This window comes from Artemia franciscana, chromosome 17, assembly GCF_032884065.1.
Source record: "Artemia franciscana chromosome 17, ASM3288406v1, whole genome shotgun sequence".
In the NCBI taxonomy this organism is placed as follows: domain Eukaryota; kingdom Metazoa; phylum Arthropoda; class Branchiopoda; order Anostraca; family Artemiidae; genus Artemia; species Artemia franciscana.
Window position 1 is genome coordinate 15,211,761 of NC_088879.1, and position 14,786 is coordinate 15,226,546.

A 14,786-nucleotide genomic window follows, 5' to 3' on the forward strand; every position below is an offset into this window, starting at 1 on the left:
GTTTCTTTTCTTTTTTTAATAAATGTATATCTCATTGATTTTTGAAAAAGGGGAAGTACCTAACGATTTTAGGAAAACCTTAATTAAACCACTGTAAAAAAACGAGATAAGAGCGAGTGTGATAAATATTGAGTTATTAGTCTGGTCTCTGTAGGTTACTGTAGGTTCTGTAGGTACAAATTACTTAGTAATATGATATTACTAAGTAATTTTCGCACAATTCTTTTTAGAATTGTATACAAATTATGTTATTTCACTTGTTGATAGATAAATCTATCTATCATCCGTCCATATGTCATTCCTAGGGCAAAACTAAGGTATATAGTCATAGAACTAAGGGATGAAAGATTGGACTGATTTTGGGTTGACGCGTGACGGACAATGTCTATTAGACTTGTATGCGAGATCTGGGACTGAATTTGTTTGGACTCACAGGCGAACAAGCGAAACCTAAGCCTAATAGCCTTGGTCACTTGTAGTCTCAAGTTGCTGACAAAATCTTAAGAGAAGAACAGTGCGGTTTTTAGAAAAGGTAGAGGGTGCGTCGAACAAATTTTCACTCTTAGATTACTAATTGAGAAGTGCCTGAGTTGTCAAACGCCCTTGGTCCTCAGCTTTATAGATTATGAGCAAGCGTTCAATTCTGTTGATAGAAGAGCTTTAGCAAAGGTCTTTTCCTAATATGGTATACCAGACAAATACATTAAAGTGATTAATGCTATGTACGAGAATAATACTGCTGCGGTTAAGGTAGGAAATGAGGTTAGCAGTTGGTTTTGTATTAAATCAGGAGTTAAACAGGACTGTGTTCTATCCCCCTTTATATGGATCATTTTTATGGAATTCGTCTTAAGGAGCACAGGAAAGGCAATTGGAGACCATGGAATCAAATGGGGAGGGAAAACTCCTGGACTTAGGTTATGCTGATGATTTAAGTATCCTAGATGAAAGTGTGAGCAAAATGAATGAACTTCAAGGGGTTTTGCGAGTTCGGGGTACTGGAATAGGTTCGAAAATTAATGTTAAGAATAATAAGTCACTGAGACAAGGAATAAGTGAAGATGAAAAAGTGACTTCGGGTAGCGAAAAGATTAATCAAGTGGGCAGTTTCACTTACCTTGGTAATATTATTAGTAAAGACGATTTAAGCAGTGAAGATGTTAAAAGTAGAAAAGTCAATACTTATGTTTTGGGATGTTTTTTCAGAGTTAAAAAAAAGTTTGGTAGAATAGGAAGATAAGTCTGCAAACCAACATTAGAGTATTGGAAGCTACAGTGATGACAGTGGTCAAATATGGCTCTGAAGCATGGGCGGTCCGAAAAGCGGGTGAAGATTTACAAGAAACTCCAGAGAAATCGCCTACGGATTGATCTAGGGCCCTGGCTGACTGACCGTATTTCTAACAGTAGAATGTACGAAAAATGTGGTTCAATCCGCTTTCTAGGGCTGTAGTGAAAGAAAGGTTGATATGGCTAAAGCGTGTTCTGCGGATGAAGGACGACAGACTGCCGAAGACTTTACTTTTCGTCCAACCGTTTACGAAAAGTAGGGTGTCCCCGTCTGGGGTGGGAAGGTGTCATAAAAACTATTTAAAGGAAAGGGGAACTTCCTGGGAGGGTGCAAAGGGGGTGGTTTTGAATAGACTGGGACGAAGGAGGAGCGTGCGTAGCTGTGTTGGGCTCAGGCGGCTTGGTGCTGCGGTGAGTTTTTAGTAGTGGTAGTGATAATATTTACTAATAACATAGGCTTTAGTTGAAAAGCCTATGACATTACATTTGACTTAAAATTTATTTTAATGTTATCTTCTCTCTTTTATTAAGTTTCTAGTGCTTCGCCGTTCCTGTATTGAACCGTATATTAGTTAGCTGTAACCGAGAGAAGACGACATTCCTGTTTCAAGAGTTGATATCTGTAAATAAATAGCCCTTTTCTTTTCTTTCTGTTACTAGACATCTGAAACGAAAAATTTAGATCCCTATCACCATCCATTCTGGTTTTATGTCCCCAAACACTTTCCAAACTTTTGTATTTTGTAAAAAAAAAATTAAGCAGATCCTTCTCAAAACTGGGAAATGTCCAATGGAAAAGAGAACAGTCCAAAATGACATCAAATTCCATAGCTTCATACCATATGTTTCTTGTGTTGCTCAAATGCCGGGTTAAAACCGCATTTTTACTGGACTAAAATGTTTTATTTTGCAGTTGTGATCACCTTTCAATTTCCGACCAAAATCATTTGCTGTGGGAGTTTGAATTTTTCTGAATTAGTAAACCAAATTATAAATTGGTATCCTGCGACGAAATTAACCTTAAACTATAGAGGAAGATAATAAATTTTTATTTGTACGTGGTGGGATGGAAAAATTTTAAATGCTTCATCTGAAAACGTACTCGGTGATCTTTAAAACTTGCAATTTGGTTCTTTAAAAAAATAAAAAACTATGGGTCTTGCTTTAAATTGTATGAATAAGCTCAACTCCTGGATTCTAATAGTGATAAAATATATGAATTTGGCACAATGTCGCCAGCGATATGTAGCCTAATTTGTGACAAAATTCTCTTTTTAATCAGGCTTTTTTTTTACGGCACAAATGTTTTCTTACGGCACAAAGTAATTTTTTAGTCTAACTGCTGCTAAATTCTGACCATCTATGGATTCTTTATTTCATTACTGTTTCTACTCCACTTTGTGTTTTTTTTCCTTTTTTTACTTTTTTCTCATGAGTCAAAAATAAGTAAGTAAATACTGAAATGGCATAATTTCAATTTACAATTGTTTGACTGCCACATTTTGATTTTTGGCTACCCAATTTTACAATCTGGTTGTTAATTTTCTACTTAAGTTTTGGTAAACTTTTGCCTAATCAAATGCCCAGGGCTCATACTTTGCAACAACACTTTTAACGACGGAAGCATGGTCATTTTCTTCATTTGTAAACCATTCATCAAATGCTTACGGAATAACACCGTAGTGATTTTTTTTAGAAAGAAGTTTGAAATGCTTTGAACGCACAGGACCCTAACATACTAATCAAAAAGTTCTGAGAGAATTTTAGTAGGAAAGTTTTTATTGTCATTAATATTGTGGATGAACTCACAAAACTGAATCGAGACCAGGCCCACAAAGGTTATTTGGCTCCATCCCTTACCTCCTACAAAAAACTGATAGGCACTGGGCTATTAGTGCCGCCTTTGGACGTGTATTTTGAGATAAGGATTGCCTGTATCTTCCTTTATCTTCTTAGCTTTTTTCATGTCGGAAAACTTTTGGGTGCTATTTAACCCTGAACTATACTCATGGGTTGCTCGAAGAGGGATTGTGACATGTGTTCCTTTGCCCCCTTGCGTTCCTTTTTAGTCCCAAAGTCACCGTTGCCCCCCCCCCCATACTAAGAATCGTATACACCAGCTTTAGACTTGCTTAGACAGGATGCACTCATCTCTCGAATGGTTGGGGATTGTCACTTAATTCTTAGGAATAGAACTAGCAAGCGTACTTCTTTCTCTTACCTTGGCTTGCTCTTCGAAATTCAAGGCTTCAAGTTTTCCTGGTGATGGAGTTCCCCCCGGGGGAATATTTTTGACTAATGTTGCTGCCTTCAGTCCATCCAATCCTGGCAGTGTAGTCCAAAAATACCCTCCCTCATGATCAGACACTGGGAAGGACGGCTTTGGCTGAACAGCGGCTAAACTTAGCAGTAGTTTGATTATTATTTGTTTTACTATTCCAGGGGGCAGCAGGAGAAGGGTGGTACCGTTACCGCCTATTAAACTGGTCAACCTTTTTGTCAAACTGGAGTTAAAGTAACCAGCCAATTCAAGATGTCTCGCAGACGTCTTAAGAAAATATCTGCTTGAGTAACTGTTGCCAATATTTTAGCAGCATTAGATGTAAAAATTAACCAAGTACAAAAAGGCAGCTCAGTTTTCAGCTTCTATTGCGTTTTGGTTCCCATTCTTTTTTGTACTATATAAGTTGTAATAGGAATTGGAAGTCATAGAATTTTGTGCTTTTGTTTCAAATGTTTTTATAGGAATTTTTTATTGTGACTATAATGTTTATATAATATGTTTTCTTTCAGGGAAAAACTAGCTCCTATTAAGTTAAATAGATACCAAGAAGATTTATTATTTTACGTCTTCTATACATATTTTGGAGATGCTTTACAACTGGCTGCTGCTGCTGAACTGTAAGTTTGTTCAACTATTTAAGACGTAGAACATGTCAAGTGTACTAAAATCAGGGTTGCAAAATACTTTTAGCGCTTGTGCTTCAAGTATGAAAAAAAATCTAGTTATTTTTGGGAAAACCTAAGTAAATAGCTGGTTACGAAAGGACACCCCCTCCCTATGGAATGATTGGCAGCTCATGGGCTACATTTTTGTTTTGCCTCACTCTTAGGCAAAAATATTCCACATCCCCTCTCACCCCCTCTGAGTCAGACCTATGTGCACATATCCCTAATTATAGCTTTTGCTAAGTACTTATTATTTAATATTTTAGAAAGATAGCTTGGTGCCTGAACCAAACCATGGAATTTCGGGCTCTTGTCCCATTTGAACCTCAAAAACTTCACAATTTTTTCCATAATGACTTACATGTTTCGTATAATTCGATAGTGCTTTGAATTTGTTGCCGAATTTGCCCTCTCACTTAAAAATTGTAACGCCCTCTGAAAAATGAACTTTTGTATATACATCCGCTTTAATGTTTCAAGCACCAATAAATCTCAAAGTAATTTCAAGTAAATTTTGGTTGGGTCATTTTTATGTGTTAATAACTTTGACTAAAAACAGAAATTCGATAAATCCAGATTCGAATTCGGAACAGCGTGGAAATTGAAATAGACAAAGTAGATTTCATGTTCTCTTTAGAATGACGCGAACCCCAAGATTCATTGCCTGACCTTGCCTGAAAGCAATTTTCAACAACTATATGATAGACGTGGTTTATTGACTTTCCTAAGCCATGCTAGTTTGCCTTGCGAAAATACTGATGTTGAAAAATAAGGGTGTTGAGAAAATCCAATTAAAATTCTAAATTTTAAATAAGATAATTAATCGTATCTTGGCCGTGACCACATTTTAGAAATGGGTGGAACCGCTTTGGACTACGGCTAAAATGGATTTTGCGCCAGCGGTAGGAAAAATATCACAATCGTATTGCAAGCAAAAAGTTGTGGTACGTGATGATGTATTCCGAGCTGGGTGCTAAGTTTTTTGTCATGCATTGTCAAATTAAACGAGTTTATTTAAGTGTCAAAAAAAGAAGTGTTTGAGATTTGAGGGATTACCTAGAAGGAGATGACATTGATATTTTGTTGCGGTCTTACTGTCACTTTTCTTGTCAATTAAATTGGTTATATCACATAAAAAGCTAGCCATTGAACCTAATACGGTGAAAAATGCTCGTGTTAACCTAAAAGGATTATAAATGATTTATTACGATTTCCCCCTAACAAGCTTAGGCTAGTAATTGAGCTGGTCATGTATATTTAATTCTTTCCTGCCCCTCTTTACCAGCAATAGGGATAAGTTATTAATTTGTAAAGAAATCAAAATTCGTAAAGTATTAATTTATTAATACTAAAAAAACAGTTACAAAACGTAAAGTAATTACGAAGCCCAAGAAGCTTAGCTTGTAATGGGCCAACAAAACAAAACTAAAACACTTATAAATCACATACAAAAAAAAAGATAGAACAGGAATTTAACCTAATTAATTTTCCTATTCCTTCTATTTTCCAATTTTGGGTTAAACGCATTGGAATCCTAACAGCATTTGAAGGCTATTGTTCCCTGGACAAGTTTTGGTATTCCATTTTTCTGCTATCCTACGGCTTCAGTACTCATGCGGTTTCAGTTCTACGGTTCGGTTTCAGTTCTCCTTCCTATCAGTTCCATTCATATATCTAATTAAACTTTCAAAATTTCCTGTACAGGGTTTTTCACAGTCAAAATATGTTGCAAATTTCCTAAGAATCATTGAAAAACGGACAATTTTCCTGTTTTTTTTTTTATACAAGTTTAGATGCTTCTCTAAGGAAAGTGTAGGTAATAGCATAATCCTGGGTTGGTGAATGGACAAATCTGAGACCAAGGAATCTGATGATACGAATATCTTGTCCTTTTAGTGCAACTTATAGTCACAGGGTTGTCGTAGACTTGCTTCACAGGCTTGTTTCAGAAGGAACATTACATAAGCTGTAATGATTCCAGTGTTTAAGCCTTATGAAAAATAAATCTGATAATTGAAAATGATCAATTCTATTTTCTTAAATCAATAAAGCTGTTACAAATAAAAGTCTTGTAGAGCTGTTGCTTTTTTTTTTTCTTAAAGTTAACATAGTTCCTTAACTTATCCAAGAGAATGCTCTGCGTAATCACTAACAGATGATATTAGAATGTGCTTCGTAGATAAAAGAAAAACTATTCGTGTCACGTTCAGCGTTTTGAAAAGATATACTTCACACCAAAGATCTAAAGACCAAACCAGCTCTCTATAATTCTTCAAAGTGGTCCCTGAATGACAAGGATTTTTATTAATTCTTTGCAGGTACCTAGCTGGTGACATTAAAAACTGCCATTTTATTCATGTTGGCCTCTGGACTAACTATTTTAAATGCTCTCTAATGAATTGTGTAACCAATAATGTAATCCATTGGTTATTGATTGATCTTAACTGTTTTTCTTCAAACAATATAAATCTTGTATTTATAGTGCCTTTTTAAGGCAAAGTGGGATGATGGCTTTTTAACTTATTCTCACAGAGGGTTATATTAGGGCTTTTTAACTTATCAACTTAAACAACTTAAGGCTCAAATTCGACTTTTAAGGCGATTTTAGCATGTTTGTATTATCTTTTTTCAGGAAAAGTCAAGTCTGATAATCAATAGGCTGCTTTCACTGACAGTCACGAAGTTGAATTTTCCTGAAAAATGCATAATCAAGACATGAACAAACAGATCCATCACCTATTAGTAGATTTCAGGTGTTTTTATGACCTTTGAGATGGATAAGCCTCTAAGTTTTCTCAATAACAGAGTAGATTTATTTTATGGATAGAAGGTCAGCATTAAGTTTTATTACTGCTATTTTTGCCCTCACAATGAGGTAGAGTAACTAAACGATGTGTATGTTTTGAATTTTTAATTTTAAGTCGTTCAAGTTCAAAAGAAACACTTGCCTTGTGACACTTAATTCTTCCTATAGAGCTTGAAAGCAGCTGTTATCTGTAGCATGAATATTTCTATAGTAATGAGTGTGTTCGTACTCTGAGATACGGTATTGAAGATCCATCAACCTTGACAAAGTTTCTAATGTACTTCAAATGTGACTGAGAACTCAACTTACATTGCTTAATTATTTTTCTTATATTGAGTTGCAAAAAGTCTCCTAGAATAGTATAAGAGCTCTAAGCCCAACACTCAGAGTAGCTGAGTTGGACCATTGATTGAGGATTGTAAAGCACTTGGAGTTGGCTGTAATTTCATTACGGTTAAATGTATTTGAAGGTCTGAACTTCAAATACGTTCTTCAAATGTGACTAAGAACTTCATTTACATTGCTTAATTACCTAACATATATTGAGTTGCAGAAACTCCACTAGAATATTATAAGAGCTCTAAGGCAAGCACCTGAGTTGTACCATTTATGGGGGAGTGTAAAGCATTTGGAATTGGCTGTAGTTTACCATGGTTAAGTGTAGTTGAAGGTCTGAACACACAATGACAGGCTATCAATACAAATGGCAGGATTATGGCTGGAAATCTGACAGGCTAAGTGAAAAAATTGGTAACCCTGACACCTCTTTCCCTATTCCATGTAACCAAGTGTCTTTAAACTATGACTCTCGAAACTTGTTATTTGCAAAGAATGTTTAATTTTTTGATGGCTGAAACAGACTCATTAACTTTTGCGCTTTGTTCTAGGTATAGCAGAGATTGGCGGTATCATCGGGAAGAAAGGGTATGGATCACTCGAGCTCCAGGCATGGTTCCTGTTGAGAAAACTAACTCATATGAACGTGGTACGTATTTTTTCTGGGATCCACAAAATTGGCGAAAAGTTGCAAAGGAATTCCATGTGGATTATGATAAGTTAGAAGAAAGGCCTCACCTTCCTGCCACGATGTTTTGACCTGTGATTTTCCTTTTTTTATGTTTGACTGTATTATATTTTGTATCTTTTTTTGAAGCTGAGGTTCTCAACATTGCTAAATAAACTCGTTAAGATATGATCAGTTCATTTCGTTCTTTTTTCATGTTTTGTGTATTCAATTCTAAGAACAGATAATATTGGATAAAAACTACTATTGCAAAGACGAATATGTGCAACACATTTAAGGTTCTTAAAAGGATTAAGATCTCTTAAGAAATTTGTAAACACTAAAAATGACAAGATCACTAATTCGGCAAATTTCGGTATAAAAAGAGAAAATTGTTCTGTCATCTAAAACTTCCACGTGGGTTAGAAACCGAAGAATTACACAATTTCAATAAAAACCAAGTAAAATACTTTCTAGCTATTTTGTACGACAGGCTACTAAAAGTCACTAACATGACAGATACTGCATTTACTACTACTATTACTAACAACAACTCACTGTAGCACAAAGCCGTCTGAGGCCAACACAGCTACGTACGCTTCGTCTCCATCCCAATCTATTCGAAGTATCCCTCTACATCCTCCCATGAAATTTCAATTTCCTCGTGATTCCCTCCTACCCCATAAATCCTTCCTTGCGACTACCTCCTACCCCATTCGGGGACGACCTGCTTTTCATTTAGCCCTAGAGGGTTGACTGATAAGGACGATCTTTTGCAATCTGAAATCATTCATCACAGAACCTGTCCTGGCCATCTAAACCTTTCTCTCATTATAGTTCTAGAAAGCGGGATTGAACCAGATTTTTCACATAGTTTGCTGTTTGAAATACTGTCAGTTCGACGGATCCCAAAACAATCCGTAGACAATTTCTCTAGCAAATCTAACAAATCTTCCTCGGTCTTTTGGAGCACCCGAGCTTCAGAAAGATAAGTAAAACAGTATGACTTATAAATCAAAACAATTTGAATATACTGTCACAGAGTATACAGGACTACCAGATGGCAGTACTGGTACCAGATGACAGTATTTTTTTTAGTCTGAATGGCGTAAATTGAGCTCGCCAATTGAAGCAGCTTGACCTGTATCTGGTGAATGTCGTTAGTGAAGAATGAACTGTCAAGGATATGTGCAGATGAACTGTCCATTATTTAGGATTGACTTGACTTGCTTACTTAAAGCTCTTGCTCGGCAGTATTGCCTGCGTAGAGGGAACCAAACGTCAGTGCCGTTAGTCGTCTCCAGAGTGGTCTGTTTTGGGCTAGCTGTGAGTTTATCGTGGATGATATCTGCTCGTCTCACACCTGGTCTACCTTGGGGGATGCTTCCAGCATTTGCAGTTGGATTAAAGTCGAATATAAGTCAGGCAGGTGTTTCAGTGGGTAGGCGAATTAAATGACCCTATCGACGGAGCGAGTGGGACTCAAGCTGTTCTGACAGGGTGGTAATTTAAAGGACCGGAGGATATCCTTGTTCCGTACCCTGTCGAGCCACCTAACGTGTTCGATTTTGTGGAGGTGTTTTGTTTGGACAGCATCTATCTTCATCATCTGTGACTGAGTCAAAGGCCAAGTCTCTGACGAGCACAACAAAACACCTGCTACCGAGGCAGAGTAGATACGAGCTTTCGTGAGACAGCTGATCTGGGGTTTGTGAAATATTGTTCTCAGAAGGCGGCCGAAAACGGCGTTCCCCTTTGCTACCCTTGCTGATATCACTACATCTAGATTTCCATTTGAGCAGACAATTCAACCAAGGTAGGTGAACTTCTATAGTTGTCAGTGGGCTGCATTGTGTCTTGTCCACAGATAATATTTTGGTCTTGGTCCAGTTTACATTTAAACCAAAATTTTATGCAGCAGATGCTAGCGTTTCCAAGGCAGTTTTGATGTCAGCAAGATTTCGCATACCAAAGCAGTATCGTCGTCAGCGAAGTCAACATCTGACAGAACTCTTCCAGCAAAATCGATGCCAAACGGATGCACCAGCAGTGTTTCTTTGAGAACATGGTCCATGACACAATTGAAGAGTTCGGGAGCAGCTGCGCAGCCTTGCATAACACTGTTTCTAATTTTAAAATATGATTAGAGCTGGCCATTTACAATGACAGCACTTTTGGTCTTATTGTAGAGTACGCCAGCAGATTGAAGGATCCGCCACAGTGACTGTCTGTCGACTGTGTCGAAAGCATATCGAAAATCAACGAAGGCAAATTTAGGATTGACCCATAATAAGCACGTTGAGGCACAACTAGACAGTTCATTTTATCTGAACAGCCAAATTGAATTAATTTCGACTAGAGATGTTGAAGTTTTTAGATTGATTTGAAAAATTAGTTTTTGCTGCTTATAATTATGATTAGCTCTATTAGTAAGTAGATCAGGTCAACTGTTCCTTTATCAAAAAAGTAATTTAAAATAAATATAAAACTAAGTGGCTTTATTGTGTGTTTAGTCCACCATCGTCAAACATAACCTTCCCAATTTTTTGATAGATGAACAAATCACTCCTTGTGAAATTTGATTATTTTAGACTAGAATCAGAACCCATTTCAATTGAACGTCTATTCATTAAAATGTTTCGTAAGGAATAAAAATAATATATCCATGATCGGTTTTATACAGCACTTATTTAAGAGGTATTGTGATGTTTAAAAAATTAATAGGAAACCTAAAAATTATTGAACTAAAACGGGGTGGTTGAAAAAATCCCATTATATATCAAAGAAATCTAAATTGGATTATGATTGCATAATTGAAAGTTGTGTTTGCTAGTACATCGGTGTATTAATCTATATTTAAGCCTTTTAACAGCTGGAACTCAAAATTAGAAGGCTTTGTTTATGTTTTGTTGCTTAAGATAAATTTAATTAGCACACCTAATTGTACCCAGTAAAAAAAGAGGAGGTGAGGGACGCTACAAACTAACTGTAAACCATTTAGGATGAAAATAATTAAATAGAATATGTACGATTCTTTTTATGTTTTGCAGATTTCCATTGACAAGCTCGCAATACTTTCGAAATGTTAATGATATCAAACACTTCGTGGTGACGAACTGTAGTAAGGAGCGACCCGGCTCAATAGTTTTACTGTTTATTTATTTTTATTATTTTTTTTTTACTGTTTTAAAAAGTAGAGTTGAGAGAAGGAGTCAAAATTTAGCGTAAAGAGCGGGGTGTTGAGGAGGGAACAGCCCCTTTCATATACGGAGTAATTTCTGTTCGTTTTAAGTTTTAATATCGCTCGTTACTTTCAGTTAAAAAAGCCTTTTTTTAAATAAATGTTTAAAAGCCAGAAATGTTATGTCGTGATAACAAGCATGCAAGTACCAAAAGTCTGACTTACCAACTGTCGCGAGTAGAAGGAGGTAATTAGGCTTTATTTGCGGAAGCTGAAGGCGCAAGCAAACACAGCAAAGCTCAAAATCACAAGACGTTGGCTTTCTAATGTAAAAATTGATTTTCCTTTCACCGCTCTTATATTCCAGTTGGTGTAACATCTTTACTATGTGTGAAATATCTACTCAATTACTTTACAAGTTTTCACCCTTCCATTTTAATATTTGCCACAAATTTGTAATCAGCAAGCTCGCAAACCCCCAATACCGCACGTGGTAAAATCAGTCACAATTTTAGAATTTATACTAGATGTGTTTTTATTTTTGGTCTTCCTTGTACTACCTTGTAAGATATTGCTATCACGTAACGACCTTGAGCATCTGTAATAATTAACTTTGGATTCTTAACGACCCTACTACTACTACTAAGAACTCACTGCAGCACCAAGCCGCCTGAGGCCAACGCAGCTACGTACGCTCCTCCTCCAACCTAATCTATTTAAATCCTCCCTCTTTACACCCTCCCAGGAAGTTCCCATTTCCTTTAAATCTTTATTTATGACATCCTCCCAACCCAGACAAGGACGACCTGCTTTCCATGTAGCCCCAAGGATCACGAGTAGGAAGAGGCATAGCATCTATATATGTGCGAACTGGGTGGGGCGAGGTCACAGACGAGAGGAGTCAATTTAAGGCTCTTCAATTATGCAAATGGCAAATTCCTGCATAACTCTTGATATCTACTAGGTGCGATTTATTTACCTTTTATCAAGTAAGTTTTCAATGCATTTTATTTTTGACGTCTGTTTCGTAAAAATAGCCTCAGATTTGTGATCAGCATGCTTGGGAGTCCTTAATACAAAAGTCGGTGAAATTTAAACTCTTTGTGAAATATGATCTTAATGCGTTTTTGATTTAAGACATTATACTACTTTTTGGGAGATCTTGATGATAAGGGGTGATTTATTATGGATAATTCCCTGATACTCCCTCAATACTAATGAGTTTAACTAGGTAAATTGTGACTATGTGTGTGAAACTAGGGGGTGAGTTTTATAGGGGGCCTGGGTCCCCTGAAACACAGATTTGGCGTCTATACTTCAATTTTAGCCTTATATCTGGGTGCAATCAGCAAACTCAGATTTGTGAAATAGTGATTCAAAATAGGTCTAAAATAAGCAATATGCACTGAATTTAAAATTAGCGCGAAATCTTTACGGTTTTTAACATGCTCAAATATCCTCTTGGCTTATTTTTTTTTCTTAGCCTATTTCTCACTGATTTTGCACCCTAAATTAACATTGCATTCTTAATGACGTTACCCTAAATAATCAATAATGATCACGAGTAGGAAGAGGTATAGCATTGACACTTGAAAACTGTTTATATCCTTAACCGACAACTTTGACATGCAACTATTCGATTGTTTCCAACGACTGAATATCAAAAGAAAGGGGTTTTTATAAGACGACTGGCATATGAAATGAGAAAGTAACGAAAAAAGATTTAGTTCACATGTATTCAAGAACTCAATTCGAGTGTTTTGGGACTTACCGATGCAGACGACACTTCCTTTACTAAAGCTGACTATGAAGCGTTGCCAAACCCCGAGTACCTATTCTGGGTCAGTTGCAGCAGTGAAAGCTCTGCGGGCTGGATCACTAGCCGCTATATAGTTAACCTAGATTAAGGTTTTATACGTTTTCTTGTTTTCCATTGCGGTAAAAATAAGGTTGTTTAGCATAAATCAAAAATCAATAAGCAGTGTTACAGTCAAGACTGTGAAAATATACATCTAGAAACACATGTTTTTTTTTATTTTTAGTTTTTGTGTTATTACGCAATTGATTTAAGACGCAATATTTATATACCAATGGATAAAATATAATTTTGACGAGAAGGGTGGCAGTATTTTTGACTTTCCTCATAGTTGAATTTTTTATATACTTGCTCTTTGATTTTCTTATTTAGCAAATTTTCTGCTATTAAGAAACTTGTTCTAAAGAGAATTTTTCGTAAAACCATTTATAAAACTATATCTGCACTTTCCTTACTTTCCCTTTGTGGTTTTTGTGTCTGGATTCATGAACAAAAAAAAATCTCAGACTCACCCAACCAAATAATGAATCCGGCAGAAAATAAAAGACTTATTCATAATGCTTTCAATGCTTTCACAATCAGTACATTTTAGCATACAACTTTAATCCTTTCAAAACCTCAAGCGAGGTTAGTTTTCAGTAAAGTATTAGCTTTTGAAAATTCTACAGGTTTAAGGAAACGTTATCAGTCAGTTTATTTGTACCATTATCGCTGATATACGTTGCGTAAACTGCGAAGCAATCATTCCTTTTCGTTTAAGTTTCATCTTTGCTCTTTACTTTACTATTTTGTGCGACATTAACTATTGAAGTTTCGATTATGTACGAAATGTCAGGTTTAAAAAATGGCAGCTTTCAACCTTTGAAGAAGCAAAAATAAAGACAATAGTTTAAACAGTAAAATACCATGTTGTTACCCGAAAATAAAGGAAATAACCAACTTCGTTTTCTTTAAGTTAAAGTTCAGGCTGAACTTTAAAACTAAACTGAAACTTGAAACTGAACTGAAACTTTGAACTGAAAAATTATATTATTCGAACCATATAAGTGAAGAAATCTAGTTTAAAACAAAATAATAAAAAAAAAACTAACACGTATGTCTATTGTATGGCCTGGAATGCAGCTATAATTGCTACTCTTCATCGGGATATTCCTTCGGGGGACACGGAACGTACCTGAAAAGAAAAATTATAAAAGTACTCTTGGAAGGAAAAAATGTTTCTCTACTGACTAAAATTATTTTTCAAACCGGATTAAACTTGCTTCTGATAACAAATAAAAAGAAGAAGGAATTTTCTGCCATGTCTATAAATATGTTATTATTAAAGATATACTACAAATAAATGTTTAAATGGGGATAAGTCTATTTTTTAGATAGTGAAAACAGATACAAAAGTTTTATGTTTTGACCACATATACAGCCGTCGTCATCAGCAGAAAAACTAATGTATTAAAATCAAAACTAGCATATTTATACAGAACAAAATAATAACTTCCGGTTCATTCATGGGGAGATGTGAACAATAAAGTATAAAATCATAAATTCAAAAACATTCCTTTTGTAATCAGAAGAAGAAAAAGATTTTGCCCCCTTCATTATAAATTCAACTTATATTTAGACATTATCAACTAAGAAATTTACAATTCAAGGCTTTGGATGAACCCGGTTATAATTCTCTCAGACAAATCTAGTGAATAGACCGGAAGTTACTGTTTTGTATAAATATGCTAGTTCTAATTTT

General features: G+C 35.8%; 2 protein-coding genes across 2 annotated transcripts in view; one reads left to right on the forward strand and one right to left on the reverse strand.

The window, feature by feature from the left end:
• Positions 1-8,240, forward strand: part of LOC136037907 (CCR4-NOT transcription complex subunit 2-like) — a 35,672-nt gene extending 27,432 nt beyond the window's left edge. Inside the window, exons 6-7 of the mRNA XM_065720764.1 lie at positions 4,084-4,191; positions 7,933-8,240. Of these exons, the coding sequence (XP_065576836.1) occupies positions 4,084-4,191; positions 7,933-8,140 (316 nt within the window). The 3' untranslated portion in view covers positions 8,141-8,240. The remainder of the gene's footprint in view (positions 1-4,083; positions 4,192-7,932) is intronic.
• The window catches only part of LOC136037494 (inactive phospholipase C-like protein 2), a 195,616-nt gene that overhangs the window by 47,635 nt on the left and 133,195 nt on the right, over positions 1-14,786 (reverse strand). The gene's annotated exons all lie outside the window — the stretch shown is intronic.